Source organism: Neopsephotus bourkii, unplaced genomic scaffold (genome assembly GCF_033783945.1).
Source record: "Neopsephotus bourkii isolate Nb327-2 ecotype Australia unplaced genomic scaffold, CSIRO-AGI_Nbou_v1 NB_687, whole genome shotgun sequence".
Lineage (NCBI taxonomy): Eukaryota > Metazoa > Chordata > Aves > Psittaciformes > Psittacidae > Neopsephotus > Neopsephotus bourkii.
Window position 1 is genome coordinate 1 of NW_026901186.1, and position 16,734 is coordinate 16,734.

At 59.8% G+C, this 16,734-nt stretch overlaps 2 protein-coding genes across 2 annotated transcripts; one reads left to right on the top strand and one right to left on the bottom strand.

The window, feature by feature from the left end:
* Nucleotides 1–140: 140 nt before the first annotated feature.
* Nucleotides 141–12,732, bottom strand: LOC133212317 (RNA-binding protein 10-like; the record flags this gene model as incomplete). Its single annotated transcript, XM_061353576.1, has 15 exons — nucleotides 12,622–12,732; nucleotides 12,147–12,174; nucleotides 11,690–11,846; nucleotides 11,432–11,608; nucleotides 10,539–10,608; nucleotides 8,904–8,977; nucleotides 6,410–6,496; nucleotides 5,406–5,466; nucleotides 4,517–4,678; nucleotides 2,698–2,858; nucleotides 2,462–2,559; nucleotides 1,593–1,734; nucleotides 1,228–1,429; nucleotides 683–837; nucleotides 141–237 (listed from the first exon to the last, which is right to left on the bottom strand). Coding segments are annotated over exons 2-15 (1,660 nt in total), but the record flags the coding sequence as incomplete, so codon positions are not given.
* Nucleotides 12,733–12,983: 251 nt separating this feature from the next.
* LOC133212316 (NADH dehydrogenase [ubiquinone] 1 beta subcomplex subunit 11, mitochondrial-like) lies at nucleotides 12,984–15,803 on the top strand. The gene is made up of 3 exons (XM_061353575.1): nucleotides 12,984–13,169; nucleotides 14,332–14,462; nucleotides 15,589–15,803. The coding sequence occupies exons 1-3, from the start codon at nucleotides 13,023–13,025 to the stop codon at nucleotides 15,710–15,712; spliced, it is 402 nt and encodes a 133-aa protein (XP_061209559.1). The 5' UTR covers nucleotides 12,984–13,022; the 3' UTR covers nucleotides 15,713–15,803.
* The last annotated feature ends 931 nt before the right edge of the window (nucleotides 15,804–16,734 follow it).

The window sequence follows — 16,734 nt, forward strand, 5'->3', positions numbered from 1 at the left end:
CTACAGACCCTCCCATTCCCCCCCATAACCCCTATAGACCCCCCCATAACCCCTATAGACACCCCTCCATTCCCCCTATAAACCGCCCCATAACCCCTATAGACACCCCCATAACCCCTATAGACCCCCCCATCACTCACGGTACTGGCCATAGGACTCAGAGGTGGGGGGGGCGGCAGGGGGGGGCCCACTGGGGGCTGGGGTGGGGGTCTCAGCCTTGAGGGGCCCTGTATAAGCCTGGGGGGGGGGAGATGCCCCCTTTATTAACCCCCCCGAACCCCAAAACCCCACCAATCACCCCATAACCCCCATTATTGACCACCTTTAATTAACCCCCCAATCACCCCATAACCCCCATTATTGACCACCTTTAATTAACCCAATCACCCCATAACCCCCATTATTGACCCCCTTTAATTACCCCCCAATCACCCCATAGCCCCCATTATTGACCCCCTTTAATTAACCCCCAATCACCCCATAACCCCCATTATTGACCCCCTTTAATTACCCCCCCAATCACCCCATAACCCCCATTATTGGCCAACCCCCCCTTTTTAGGCCCTCCCCCAACTTATGGGGCCTCCCATTTCCTCCCTACATTTTGCCCCCCCCCCCCATTTTGGGGACCCCCCAACATCCCCCCCCCTTATGGGTGCCCCCCCCCCCACCTTATACAAACCGGGGGGGGGGCACCCGGGGGGGGGGCACCCTGGGGGGGGGCATTGGGGGTCTCAGCAGTGGGGGGGGGATAAGAGGGGGCCCCTTGGGGGGGGCGGGAGAAGGGCCCCCCCCCCGCTGTGTGCTCCAGGCTCAGCACTGGCGGCTCCTCTACACCTGGGGGGGGGGGTTCATGTGTTAATATAGGGTGCTGCCCCCCCCCATTGAGCCCCACACTTGGGGGTCCCCCCTATAGGGTGCCCCTCATAATGGGGTCCTATCGAGAAGTGTAGGGGGGTGACCCATGCAATGGGGTCCTATGGGGGGGGTGCCACACAATGGGGTCCTATGGAGAAAGGGGTGACACAACAATGGGATCCAATGGGGCCCCATACAATGGGGTCCTATGGAAAAGCGGGGGTGACCAATACAATGGGGTCCTATGGAGAGGGGGTGCCCCACACAATGGGGTCCTATGGAGAAGGGGGGTGGGTGCCTCAACCAATGGGGTCCTATGGAGAAGACGGGGGTGCCCCACACAATGGGGACCTATGGGGGGGCACTCACCAGGGGCGGGGCCATCAGCCTTGGGAGGGGCGGAGCCAGAGTGGGTGGGGGCAGAGGGCGGGGCCGCGGAGCCCTTGAGGTAGGCGGAGCCGTAGAGGGAAGGGGCGGGGCCGCTGAAGGTCTCCTCTGATTGGTAGAAGCTGCCGAAGTCACTGGGAGGCTCCTCCCCCCCGGCCCACGTGGTGTCGGAGCCAGGGGCGGCCTGCGGGAAGGGGCGGGGCCACGTCAGGACACGCCCCCTCGGCAAGCCCCGCCCACCCCGTGCCCACACCTCTCCCTTATAAGGAAGTCAGGAAATGCCCCTCCCTTCAAGCCCCCCCCCCCGGCCTCCCTTTAAACCCCGCCCTCCCCTAAGCCCCGCCCACCTGGGAGAGCGCCCATTGGGCAGCAGCGATGGCAGTCGAGGCGACAGAGGCGGCGCTGGCGCGGGGGGGGCCCTCCCCTGGCCCTGCCCCCTGCACCTCCCTGGGGGCGGGGTCATGGCCTCGGCTCAGGGGCGGGGCCTCGCTGCAGGAGGCGGGGCCAGGGACGGGGGGCGGGGTTTAGTGTGGTGGGTGGAACTAAAAGGCAGTGGGCGGGGCTTGTGGGCAGGGGTGGAATCATTGGTTGGGGGGGTGTCTGAGGTAGAGTTTAGTGGGGTTATGGGCGGGGCTAAGGGGCAGAGGGCGGGGGCTGAGCGTACCCTTAATGCCATTCTATAGGCTGAGCCTTGTTGGGGGCGTGGCTTTAGGATTGTAGGCGTGGCTTAAGGCCGAGGGTGGGGCTTGGGGAGTCCCATGGGGGGGGTTTCATGCAGGGACAGTGGCTGGGGATTGGAGCCGGGCCTTATGAAGGGGTGGAGCCGAAGGGGGCGTGGCCAAAACATACGGGGTTAAAGGAGGGCAGTATCTTAAGGGGGCATGACGTAAAGGGGGCGTGGCTTAAAGGGACAGGATGGGAGGGGTGGAGCTAAAGGGGGCGTGTCCCATGGGGGGGGTGGCTTTAAGAGGGGAGAAGCTAATGAGGCGTGGCCAGAAGGGGGCGTGGCCTAAGAGGCCAGCGCTTAAATAGGGGAGCAGCGTAAGAGGGTGTGGCCTAAGTGGGCGTGGCCCAAGGGGGTTGTGTGTGGCTTAATGGGACGGAGCTTGGTGAATTGAGCTCAAGGGGGTGTGGCCTGAAGGGGGCGTGGCCTAACGAGAGGGCTTATGGAGGGGAGGAGCTTAGGGGTGTGGCCTAAAAGGGGGCGTGGCCTCACCGCTTGGAGCCTTTAGCGAACTCCACATTGATGCTCTTGCCATCGATGTGCAGGGGGGGGTGCAGGGCCTGCAGCATCTGCAGCAGCTGCGAGGCCTCCTATGGGGCACCCCATAACCAGAGCAATGGTGGTTAGGATGGGGGGGTGTCCTCCAATACCCCCCCATTGTTATAATGGAGCTGCCCCCAGGGGCACCCCCCAATCCCCATCCCCATAGGGGGGTGCTGAGCACCCACCACGATGGTGCTGAGCTGGACGAAGGCGAAGCCGCGGTTGAGCTGGGTCTGCCGGTCCTTGATGACGCGGACGTTGGCGGCCGAGAGCGCGGCGAAGGGGGCGAGGGCGGTGAGGATGGACTCCAGGCTGCTCTGGGGGTGCAGGTTCCGCAGGATGATGGCTGGGGGGGAATGGGGGGAAAGGGGGGAGATGGGACCCACAGAGCTCCACATAGAGCATCCCATAGAGCGGCCCATAGAGTATCACATAGAGCATCCCATAGAGCAGCCCATAGAGCGGCCCATAGAGTATCCCATAGAGCATCCCATAGAGCATCCCATAGAGCATCACATAGAGCGGCCCATAGAGTATCCCATAGAGCTCCACATAGAGCATCCCATAGAGCATCACATAGAGCATCCCATAGAGCATCACATAGAGCGGCCCATAGAGCATCCCATAGAGCATCTCATAGAGCGGCCCATAGAGCTCCCCATAGAGCATCCCATAGAGCTCCACATAGAGCTCCCCATAGAGCATCTCATAGAACATCCCATAGAGCATCTCATAGAGCGGCCCATAGAGCGGCCCATAGGGCATCCCATGGAGCATCCCATAGAGCATCCCATAGAGCATCACATAGAGCGGCCCATAGAGCATCCCATAGAGCATCTCATAGAGCGGCCCATAGAGCACCCCATAGAGCATCCCATAGAGCATCCCATAGAGCATCCCATAGAGCATCCCATAGAGCATCCCATAGAGCACCCATAGAGCATCCCATAGAGCACCCATAGAGCATCCCATAGAGCATCCCATAGAGCATCCCATAGAGCACCCATAGAGCATCCATAGAGCATCCATAGAGCACCCATAGAGCATCCCATAGAGCATCCATAGAGCATCCATAGAGCATCCATAGAGCATCCATAGAGCATCCATAGAGCACCCATAGAGCATCCCATAGAGCATCCATAGAGCATCCCATAGAGCACCCATAGAGCATCCCATAGAGCACCCATAGAGTCTCATAGAGCACCCATAACCCCCCCTTGAGCACCCATAACCCCCCCTTGAGCACCCATAACCCCCCCATGGGCACCCATAAGCCCCCTTGGGCACCCATAACACCCCCATAGGCACCCATAACCCCCCTTGAGCACCCATAACCCCCTGAGCACCCATAACCCCCCCCTTAGGCACCCATAACCCCCCCTTGGGCACCCATAACCCCATAGACACCCATAACCCCCCCTTGAGCACCCATAACCCCTTGAGCACCCATAACCCCCTCTTGAGCACCCATAGCCCCCCCATGGGCACCCATAACCCCCCCTTGGGCACCCATAACCCCCCCATAGGCACCCATAACCCCCCCTTGAGCACCCATAACCCCCCTTGAGCACCCATAACCCCCCCCTTAGGCACCCATAACCCCCCCTTGGGCACCCATAACCCCCCCATAGACACCCATAACCCCCCCTTGATCACCCATAACCCCCCCATAGACACCCATAACCCCCTTAGGCACCCATAACCCCCTGGGCACCCATAACCCCCCTTGAGCACCCATAACCTCCCCTTGAGCACCCATAACCCCCCCATAGGCACCCATAACCCCCCCTTGAGCACCCATAACCCCCCCATAGGCACCCATAACCCCCCCTTGAGCACCCATAACCCCCCCTTGTGCACCCATAACCCCCCTTGGGCACCCATAACCCCCCCATAGCACCCATAACCCCCCCTTGAGCACCCATAACCCCCCCTTAGGCACCCATAACCCCCCCATAGGCACATGACCCCCCCATAACCCCCCCCAGCCCCTCCCCCACTCACTGTCATTGGCGTTGTCAGCTCCAGGCTCGGTCCCCCCATGGGAGCCCCCCCCGGGGGTCCCCCCCATTGCAGGCCCATAGGGTTGGGGGAGGGGCAGCAGCCCCCCCCCTCCTCCAGGCCCCAGCTCCGCTCGTGGCCCCCCCGGGCCCCGCTGTTCTCCTTCTGCACCCCAAAAGGACATTGAAACCCCCCATGTTAGAGGCAGAACCCCCAAAAATGGGGGTTTTCACCCCAAAATTGGGGGGGTTCACCCCAAAATTGAGTTTTTTCACCCCAAATTGGGTGGTTTCACCCCAAAATCGGGGGTTTTCACCCTAAAATCGGGGGTTTCACCCCAAAATAGGGGGGGTTTACACCAAAATTGGGTGGTTTCACCCCAAAATCGGGGAGGTTCACCCCAAAATCGGCATTTTTAAACCCAAAATTAGGTGGTTTCTCCCCAAAATCGGCTTTTTCACCCCAAAATCGGGATTTTCCACCCCAAAATTGGGTGGTTTCACACCAAAATCAGGGATTTTAACCTCCAAATCAGTGTTTTTCATCCCCAAATTGGGTGATTTCATCCCAAAATCAGGGGTCTGAAGAGGTTTTGGGCTGAAATCAGGGGTTTTGGGGATAAAATCAAGGGGTTTTGGGGTGAAATCAGTGTTTTGGGGGGTGAAATCAAGGGGTTTGGGGTTGAAATCGGGGGGTTGGGGCTGAAATCAGTGTTTTGGGGTGAAATCAGTGTTTTTTGGGTAAAGTCGGTGTTTTTGGAGTGAAATCAGGGATTTTGGGGTGAAATCAGGGGGTTCTGGGGTAAAATCAGTGGGTTTTTTGGGTAAAATCAGTGTTTTTGGAGTGAAATCAGGGATTTTGGGATGAAATCAGGGGGTTTTCGGTAACTCACCAGTTTTGGGCACCCCGCACTTGAAGCACTTCTCCCGGCGCTTGAAGTTCTGCACCCCACACTATGGGACCCCCAAAGACCCCCCATAGCACCCAATAGCCTCCAATGCACCCCCCCATAGCACCCAATAGCCCCCAATGCACCCCATAGCACCCAATAGCCTCCAATGCACACCCCAATGCACCCCCTTAACACCTCCCCCCAAGCCCCCTTAGGGCCCCCCAGGGCTCCCATAGACCCACATTAGGATGCCCCAAGGATCCCCATAACCCCCCCAGACCCACATAAACACATCCAAGACCCCCATAACCCCCCATAGACCCCTCTAAGATCCCCATAGCCCCCCATAGACCCCTCTAAGACCCCCATAGACCCCTCTAAGACCCCCATAGCCCCCCCATAGACACATCCAAGACCCCCATAACCCCATAGACCCCTCTAACACCCCCACAGACCCCTCTAAGACCCCCATAGGCCCTCTAAGACCCCCATAGACCCCCATAGCACCCCATAGACCCCTCTAAGACCCCCATAACCCCCCATAGACCCCTCTAAGACCCCCATAATCCCCCATAGACCCCCCTAGGACCCCCATAGACCCCCTTAAGACCCCCATAGACCCCTCTAAGACCCCCATAACCCCCCATAGACCCCTCTAAGACCCCCATAATCCCCCCATAGACCCCTCTAAAACCCCCATAATCCCCCCATAGACCGCCATAATCCCCCCATAGACCCCTCTAAAACCCCCATAATCCCCCATCATTCCCCCATAGACCCCTCTAAGACCCCCCTAATCCCCCCATAGACCCCATAATCCCCCATAGACCCCTCTAAGACCCCCATAGACCCCTCTAAGACCCACATAGCCCCCCTATAGACCCCCATAATCCCCCCATAGCTCCCCATAACTCCCCATAGACCCGTCTAAGCCCCCCATAGACCCGTCTAAGACCCCCATAGCCCCCCATAATCCCCCCATAGTCCCCCATAGACCCCCCCACCTTAGCGCAGAGCCAGTCCTCATTGATCTTGGGCTTGGGGTCGCTGTAGTGCAGGGACACGCGGTGCCCCAGCAGGCTCAGCCCTTGCTGTGGGGGGGGTGTGGGGTGAGCTATGGGGCTCAGCCCCACACAGACCCAGAGCAGGAGAGGACGGGGCTATGGGGCTGCCATTGAGACCAATGGGGTTTGCTATGGGGCTGCCATTGGGGTTCGCTATGGGGCTGCCATTGAGAGCAATGGGGTTTGCTATGGGGCTGCCATTGGGCTTCGCTATGGGGCTGCCATTGAGAGCACCAGGGTTCACTATGGGGCTGCCATTGAGAGCACCGGGGTTCGCTATGGGGCTGCCATTGAGAGCATCGGGGTTTGCTATGGGGCTGCCATTGGGGTTCGCTATGGGGCTGGCACCGGGGTTCGCTATGGGGCTGCCATTGAGAGCAATGGGGTTCGCTATGGGGCTGTCATTGAGAGCACCGGGGTTCGCTATGGGGCTGCCATTGAGAGCACCAGGGGTCGCTATGGGGCTGCCATTGAGAGCACCGGGGTTCGCTATGGGGCTGCCATTGGGGTTCGCTATGGGGCTGCCATTGGGGTTCACTGTGGGGCTGCCATTGAGAGCACCAGGGGTCGCTATGGGGCTGCCATTGAGAGCAATGGGGTTTGCTATGGGGCTGCCATTGGGGTTCGCTATGGGGTTGCCATTGAGAGCACCAGGGTTCGCTATGGGGCTGCCATTGGCGTTCACTATGGGGTTGCCATTGAGAGCACCAGGGTTCGCTATGGGGCTGCCATTGGCGTTCACTATGGGGCTGCCGTTGAGAGCACCGGGGTTCGCTATGGGGCTGCCATTGAGAGCACCAGGGTTCGCTATGGGGCTGCCATTGAGAGCACCGGGGTTCACTATGGGGCTGCCATTGGGGTTCACTGTGGGGCTGCCCCATGGCATGCATGGGGGGCACTGGGGTCACGTGACCTCCCTATGGGGGCTCCCAATGGGGCTGAGCTGGGGCCTTGCACCAGGGCCCATGGGAGGCTCTGACCAAGGGATCCCCCCATGGCCCTTGCAGGCGAGTGTCACGTGACAGGGTCATGTGACCGTTTCACATGTGGGTGTCACATGACAGTGTCATGTGAGTGTGTCACCCAAGGGCACCCAATGGCCTCACACAAGGGGCTCCCCCCTAAACCCTTGCAGGTGGGTGTCACGTGAAGGTGTCACGTGTCACATGAGAGTGTCACATGACAGCGTCAGATGTGGGTGTCACAAGTGGGCGTAGTGTGAGAGTGTCACATGTAGGTGTCACGTGAGTGTCACATGACGGTGCAACAAGACAGTGTCATGTGTGGGTGTCACGTGAGAGTGTCCCACATGGGTGTCACATGACGATGTCACACGACTATGTCACATGCAGATATCACATGACATCACATGAGGGTGCCACATGTGGGTGTCACGTGTGTCATGTGAGAGTGCCACATGACAGCATCACATGGGTGCTGTCACATGACAGTGTCACATGGGGGCTGTCACATGACAGTGTCACGTGTCACATGATGTGCAGCATTCCCACCTCTGGGTCTGTGCCCTCCATCCTCACAACATGAGGGTGTCACGTGACGGTGCCACATGTCAATGTCACATGTGGGTGTCACGTGATGGTGCAATATGTCAGTGTCCCATGAGGGCGTCATGTGATGGTGTCACATATCAATGTCACATGCCAGTGTCACATGTGGGTGTCACGTGACGGTGCCATATGTCAGTGTCCCATGAGGGCGTCACGTGATGGTGTCACATATCAATGTCACATGCCAGTGTCACATGTGGGTGTCACGTGACAGTGCCACATGTCAGTGTCCCATGAGAGCGTCAGTGACAGTGCCACATCAGTGTCCCATGAGGGTGTCACATGATGGTGTCACATGTCGGTGTCACATGTACGTGTCACATGACAGTGCCACATGTCAGTGTCCCATGAGAGCGTCAGTGACAGTGCCTCATCAGTGTCCCATGAGGGTGTCACGTGATGGTGTCACATGTCAATGTCACATGTACGTGTCACATGACAGTGCCATATGTCAGTGTCCCATGAGAGCGTCACGTGACGGTGCCACATCAGTGTCCCATGAGGGTGTCACGTGATGGTGTCACATGTCAATGTCACATGTACATGCCACATGACAGTGCCATATGTCAGTGTCCCATGAGAGTGTCATGTGACAGTGCCACATCAGTGTCCCATGAGGGTGTCACGTGACAGTGCCACATGTCAGTGTCCCATGGGGGTATCACGTGATGGTGTCACATGTCAATGTCACATGCCAGTGTCACATGTGGGTGTCACGTGACGGTGCCACATGGGGCTGTCACGTGATAGTGTCACATGTCAGTGTCCAAAGGGGGTGTCACGTGATGGCGTCACATGTCAGTGTCCCATGGGGGTGTCACATGACGGTGTCACGTGACGGTGCCACGCGGGTGCCGCGCAAGGACCTGGTTGGCGTCCATCCACCGCGCGGCGTCCTGGACGTGGTGAAACTCCACGAAGGCGAAGCCGCGGCTCTGACCTGGAACGGAGCCGGGGGGGGTCAGGGACAGCACCCATGGGTGCCCCCCCCTCCCCCCCCCGGGTATGGGTGCCCCTGGGAACCCCCTTGGTTGGGAATGGGTGCTCCTGGCATTGCTCTCAATGGGCACCCATGGGTGCTCCTGGCATTGCTCTCAATGGGCACCCGTGGGTGCTCCTGGCACTGCTCTCAATGGCACCCATGGGTGCTCCTGGCATTGCTCTCAATGGGCACCCATGGGTGCTCCTGGCATTGCTCTCAATGGGCACCCATGGGTGCTCCTGGAACCTTTCTGCGCCCCCCATGGGCACCTATGGGTGCTCCTCAAACCCCTATGGGACCCCTTCTGAGCTCCTATAGATGCCTCTGGGACCCTCTAGGTAGGACACGGGCACCCCTGGGTGCCCCCAGATATGCCTCAGCACCCCTGGGTGCTCCTGGGACCAAGACCAGCACCCCTGGGTGCTCCTGGAGAAGGCTCTGGCACCCCTGGGTGCCCCTAGGGATGGGATCAGCACCCCTGGGTGCTCCTGGGGAAGGCTCCGGCACCCCTGGGTGCCCCTTGGCTATGGCTCAGCACCCCTGGGTGCTCCTGGGTGGGGGGGGTGGGCACCCCTGGGTGCCCCCTCTCTGTGCCTCAGCACCCCTGGGTGCTCCTGGGAAGGTCTCCAGCACCCCTGGGTGCTCCTAGGGAGGGGATGGGCACCCCTGGGTGCTCCTAGGGAGGGGACCAGCACCCCTGGGTGCTCCTAGAGATGGGATGGGCACCCCTGGGTGCCCCCCCAAGTCCAGCCCAGCACCCCTGGGTGCTCTCTAGGGACAAGACCGGCACCCCTGGGTGCCCCATGGGACGGGACCAGCACCCCTGGGTGCTCCTCGAGATGGGATCAGCACCCCTGGGTGCCCCTGGGCAGAGAATGGGCACCCCTGGGTGCCCCCTAAGGTGGGAACAGACACCCCTGGGTGCTCCTATAGACGGGATCAGCACCCCTGGGTGCTCCTGGGGATGGGATCAGCACCCCTGGGTGCTCCTGAAGATGGGATCAGCACCCTTGGGTGCTCCCTAAGGTGGGATCAGCACCCCTGGGTGCTCCTATAGATGGGATCAGCACCCCTGGGTGCTCCTATAGATGGGATCAGCACCCCTGGGTGCTCCTAGAGATGGGATCAGCACCCCTGGGTGCCCCCTAAGTTTAATGCAGTACCCTTGGGTGCCCCCTAAGGTGGGAACAGACACCCCTGGGTGCCCCCTATGCTTAATACAGCACCCCTGGGTGCCCCTAAGATTGGAACAGACACCCCTGGGTGCCCCCTATGTTTAATGCAGCACCCCTGGGTGCTCCTAGAGATGGAACCAGCACCCTTATATGCCCCATGGGACGGGATCAGCCACTGTGGGTGCCCCCCAATGTAAAGCAGGACCCCCCCCCTCCACCCCAAGGGAAGCAGGTGGCTGCTGGGTGCCCCCCCCCATAAAGCACTCATGTTCATGGGTGCCCCTCCCCCATTTATGGGTGCCCCCCCACCCCCACCCAACAGCACCCGGGGGGGCAGGGCTCACCTGAGGACTTGTTCCGCATCAACCGAACCTCGCGGGGCTGCACCCCCTGCGCCTGCAGCTGCGCCCGGATCTGGGGGGGCAGAGGGTGAAGGTGGGGACCCGGTAATGGGGGGGACCCCAGTAATGTGGGGGGACCCCAGTAATGGGGGGAGCTCGGTAATGGGGGGGAGCTCGATAATGGGGGGACCTCAGTAATGGGGGGGAACACCTCATTAATGCAGGGGGGACTTTGATACTGGGGGGGAACCTGGTATTGGGGACACCCCCACTCGCTCCCTCTATTGAAAGTAATGGAAGTGCCCTGAGGAGGCGTGGCCTATGAAAAAGGGCGTGGTCACAGAGAGGGAGCATGGCTGCGCTATAGCAGACACGGCTCATTGAAGGCGGTGTGGGTAGACAGAAAGTGGGCGTGGTTTATGCTAATGAGGGAGAGGTCACACTGGGGTCGAGCCTGGCTTATCAAAGGGGGCACGGGTAAGGCAGGTGGGGGCGTGGCTTAGCTAAATGAAGTCATCGTTTAGTCAATGGGGCATGGCTACCCTGATGGAGGCGGGGCTTAGCGAAGGGGCGGAGGGGTGGCTATGGCAAATGGGGGCGTGGCTTAGCCAAATAAGGACATCGCTTAGCCAATGGGATGTGGCTTAGCGAAGGGGGGGGGTACGGCATGTGGGGGCGTGGCTTAGCCACATAAGGACACCACTTAGCCAATAGGGCGAGGCTACCGTGGTGGGGGCGCGGCTTCGCTGAAGGGGGCGTGACCACGCAAGTGTGCCTCACGCAGGGGGCGTGGCCTCCTCAAAGGAGGCGTGGCCAATCCCCTCCAACCCTATTGAAGGGGGGGATTTAAAGGGCCTCAAAAAGGAGGCGGGGCTTAGGGAGGGGGCGTGGCTTACGTCGTTCTCGGTGGCGGCCTGGGGCAGCATGCGCAGCATGACGATGGTGCTGGCGCGCGGCTCCTCCTCGGCCGCCTCGGGCCGGTAATCCTGGTCCCGGTAATCACCATCGGCACCGAAGGGCAGCGCCGGGGGGGGGTCCCGCTTCCGGGGGGGCTCGGAGGAGCCCTCGTAGGCCTGGAAGTGGGGATCAGGGCATTATTTGGGGGTGGGGGGGGTGTAATGGTCCATAGGGGGGGCATCAATGGTGGTACCCACCTGAGAGGAGGACCCGGATGTGGAGGGCCCCTCGGGGGGACCCCCGTAGCCGCGATAATCCATGTCGCGATAGTCGTGGTCCCGTTGGGTGCGGGAGCCTTCCTCAGAAGAGGATGGGGCCCCCCCATAGCGGCCGGTGCGGTCGCCACGGCCGCCTCTGTGGGAGATGAGATCAAGGGGGGGTCCCAACTGTTCCCCCCCACCACCACCACCTTGGGGGGATACCCATAGAGTCACCTATGGGGGGGCTCCCCATGGGCAACCCCAATGGGTGCAGCCTCCTTCTTAGGGGTCTCCCAATGTCCCCCCCCACCCACTATAGGGGTTCCAAATCCCCATTTCCCCCCCATAGGACCCCCCCCAAATGTCTCCTTTCTCCCCCCATGGGTTTCCCCACACAACTTTGGGGGTCCCCAATCCCCCCCCAAAAGGGTCCAAGATTTGGGGTCCCCCCTACCTGCGTTCGTACTCCATGGTGCTGGCACCTGGGGAGGGGGGAAGAGGGAATGGGGGGGGTTAGGGGTTATTGGGGGGCACTGGGACGAATGGGGAAGGCGCCAGAGGGGACTGGGGGGTAACTGGGACCAACTGGGGGGCACTGGGACGGAGATAACAGGGGGGTCTACTGAGAATGGCTGGGATGAATGGGGGGGCCTATGGGGTCCCTATGGGGTGACTGGGAGGAACAGGGAGCCACGTGTCCCCAGGAGAAACGCCCGCCATACCCCGCCCGTCATTAGCATACGTAACCACGCCCCCGCCCCCCCGCCGGGCTACAGCGCCGGGCCACGCCCCCTCATCCCCTTCTACCCAATCAGCGACCGCGGAGAGGGACTCTCCGGGCTGAGCCCCGCTCCTCCCGGTAAAGCCCCGCCCCTCCCGGTAGGCCCCGCCCCTCCCGGTACGCCCCGCCTTTCCCGGTAGGCCCCGACCTCTCCGCTCAGCGCGGCCGCCGCCGCCGCCGCTCCCGACCAGCAAAATGGCGGCGCCGCTCCGCGCCCGGCCCGCCCCGCTCCCCCTGCCCGCCCCTGGCGCTCTCCCATTGGTCCATCTGCCCACCCATCAGCGTATCCGCGCTTCTCATTGGTTCTCGCTGGGGAGGAGGCGGGACGAATGAGGGGGAGAGAGGGAGCGTTGCCGCTTTGGCTTCTGATTGGCTGCGGCTTGCATGGGAGGAGCCAGAAGGGGGAGGGTGGACGGAGACGGCTTATGATTGGCTACGCGGGAGCGAGGAGGCGGATCCATCTGAGCGCTCTCTCGTGATTGGTGAAGAGGGCGGCGGCTGCGCTCATTGATTTAACGGAGGCGACGGGGCGGGACTTCCGCCGGGAAGATGGCGGCGCTGCGGAGGACGCTGCGGGCGCTGCAGGCCGGGGCGCGGGGCCGCTCGGCCGGGGTCCCCGGGGCCGTGGCGCTGCCGCGGGGGCCGCTGGGAGCTGACGTGCACGAGGAGGAGCCAATGGCGGTGGCGCAGAGGATGGTGGGCGGGGCTTGGAAAGCGGCGGGGCTTCGGGGGATGGGGTACACTATTGGGGCGGGGCTTATGGAGGTGGGCGGGGGCTCTGGTGAGGGGGCGGGGTCACGGCTTGGGGGCGTGGTTGCATCAGTTCAGGCGGGGCTTTGCAGAGCGAGGCTCTGATTGGTGAATGTAAGGTGGGGGCGTGGCCTCTCGTTGGGAGGGTGCCAACGCCGGGGGCGTGGTCACAGCGTTGGGGCGGGGGATTAGCAGGATCCAGGCTCTGATTGGTGTTTGTGAAGTGGGGGGTGTGGCCTCTGGGGGTGGAGCCAATGTTCGGGGGCGTGACTTCATCATTCGGGGCGGGGATTAGCAGAAGCCATGTTCTGATTGGTGGTTGTAAGGGGCTGTGGCCTTCTATAGGGTGGAGCCAAATGTGGGCGTGCCCCCTTCCTCAGGGGCATGGCTTAGCAGGAGCTACGTTCTGATTGGTGGTTGTGGTTGTGGGCGTGGCCTTGGGGTCAGGGGTCGTGGCCTAGGGCTGGTTATGGAGGGAAAAGGGCCTCTGGGGGGGGGTGTTTGGGTCTCTATGGAGGGTATTAGGGTCCCTATAGGGTGGATATGGGTCCCTCTGGGGTGCATTGGGGTCTCTATGGGTTGTATATGGGTTCCTATGGGGTGTATTGCTCCGTAGGGGTATACTGGATCCCTATGGGTGCATTGGGTCCCTATGGGGTGGATATGGGTCCCTAGGGGGTGCACTGGTCTCTATGAGGTGGATATGGGTCTCTATGGGGTGCATTGCTTCCTATGGGGTGGATATGGGTCCCTATGGGGTGCACTGGTCTCTATGAGGTGGATATGGGTCTCTATGGGGTGCACTGGTCCCTATGGGTTGGGTATGTGTCCCTATGGGGCGGCTATGGATCCCTATGGGGCGTCTATGGGTCCCTATGGGGTGTCTATGGGTCCCTATGGGGCATCTATGGGTCCCTATGGGGCATCTATGGGTCCCTATGGGGCGTCTATGGGTCCCTATGGGGCGGCTATGGGTCCCTATGGGGCAGCTATGGGTCCCTATGGGTCCCTATGAGTCCCTATGGGGTGGCTATGTGTCCCTATGGGTCCCTATGTGTCCCCATGTGTCCCTATGTGTCCCTGTGTGTCCCCACGTGCGGCGCGGCAGAACCCCGACTACCACGGCTTCTCAGCGGACCCGGTGGCCGATGTCCACAACATGCGCGCCGTCTTCTTCGCCGGCGTCTCCATCGCCATCGTCCTGGGCTCCACCTTCCTGCATTACCTGCCCGACTATGGGTGAGTGCTGGGGGGGGATGGGGAGATATGGGGGGCTATGGGGATCTATGGGGCATGTATGGGGGTCTATGGGGGTGTATAGGGGGTCTATGGGGGTGTATAGGGGGTCTATAGGGGTCTGTAAGGGGTCTATAGGGGTGTATAGGGGGTCTATGGGGGTGTATAGGGGGTCTATGGGGGAGTATAGGGGTCTATGGGGGGGTATAGTGGTCTATGGGGGTGTATAGGGGTGTATAGGGGGTCTATGGGGGTGTATAGGGGGTCTATGGGGGTGTATAGGGGGTCTATAGGGGTCTATAGGGGGTTATAGGGGTCTATAGGGGTCTATGGGGGTTATAGGGGGTCTATGGGGGTTATAGGGGGTCTATAGGGGGTCTATGGGGGTCTATAGGGGTTATAGGGGGTCTATGGGGGTCTATGGGGGTCTATGGGGGTGTATAGGGGTCTATAGAAGGTCTATGGGGGTGTATAGGGGTGTATAGGGGGTCATGGGGGTGTATAGGGGTCTATAGAGGGTCTATGGGGCTCTATGGGGGGTCTATGGGGGTGTATAGGGGGTCTATGGGGGTCTATGGGGGTGTATGGGGGCCTGGGGGGGGCAATAGGGTTTCTATAGGGAGCTATAGTGGGGTTTAAGGGCTTGATGGGGCTCATATAGGGTTATCAGTAGTAGTAGATCACTGTAGAATTTATATAGACTATATATAGAGATTCATGGTAAAATAGAATAGAGTGGAGGGGGATTCTATAGGGTCCATAGGAGGTCCCTAGGGAGCATATAGGGGTCTATAGCAGTACATACACCCATATAACACTAGATAATGGGGTATAAACGCATTTAGAGGCTCTATAGGGGTCTATAGGGTCCTATAGGAGGTCCCTAGGGAGCATATAGGAGTCTATAGCAATACATACATGCATGTAACACTGGATAATGGGGTATAAATGCGTTTAGAGGCTCTATAGGGGTCTATAGGTTCCTATAGGAGGTCCCTAGGGAGCACATGGGGGTCTATAGCAGTACATACACACATATAACACTGGATAATGGGGTATAAATGCATTTAGAGGCTCTATAGGGGTCTATAGGGCTCACCATTGACCCTGCCCCTCTCTTCCCCTATAGGCTGCAGCAATGGGCCCGGCGGGAGGCCGAGATCCAGATCGTGGAGCGGGAGCGCCGGGGGCTCCCCCTGGTGGACCCCAACTACTACGACCCCGCGCGCCTCACCCTGCCCCCCCCCGAGTGACCCCCCCCACTTTGGGGTCCCTATAGAACCCTATGGGGTTCCCTATAGGCTCACCCCCCAATATGGGGCTGTTAATAAAGGGAAGGGGCTCGGCCTGACCCCGTGACCCCTTTATTGGTGGGGGGGTATTGGTGGCAGGGCTGTTGGACTACAACTCCCAGGAGGCCTTGCGGCGCGGTGATGTCATCAGCTGGCGACAGCACGTGGTGCTGGGGGGGCCTGGGGACTATGGCGCTTCACTGGGTCGCATAAAGCGCCCCCCCCATAGCTGTCTATAGGCGTCCATAGCCCCTATACATGTCCATAGCTCCTATAGGTGTCCATAGTCCCTATACGTGCTTGTATCCTCTATACATGTTTATAATCTCTGTACATGTTAATAGTTCTTCTACACGTTCATAGCCCCTATAGTTGTCCATAGCCCCTATACATGCCAATTGCCCCTATACGTTTCTATAGCCCCTACAGGCGTCCATAGCCCCTATAGGTGTCCATAGTCCCTATAGATGTCTGTAGTTTCTACACATGTTTATAGCGTCTGTACGTGTTCATAGCTCTTCTACGTGTTCATAGCCCCTATACATGCCAATAGCCCCTATAGCTGTGCATAGCCCCTATACGTGTGTCTAGCCCCTATAGATGTCCATAGCCCCTACACATGTCCATAGCCCCTATACATGTGCATAGGCCCTATACATGCCAATAGTCCCTATAGATGTCTGTAGCCCCTATACAGGTCCATAGTCCTTATACATGCCAATAGCCCCTATAGATGTCCATAACCCGTATACGTGTCTATAGTCCTTATATGTGCCTTTAGCCCCTATAGCCCACAAGACCCCCTCTCCCTTTGGAGCGTCCTGACCCCTCTGTCAGCCCCCATAAAACCTCACATGGGTCCCTATAGCCCCCTGCCAGACCCCATAGGGTCCCTGAATACCCCCCCCCGCCAAGTTTGTATTGGGCACCTATAGTACCCCATAGATTCCTATAGTCCACCTGTAGACCCCATAACCTCTATT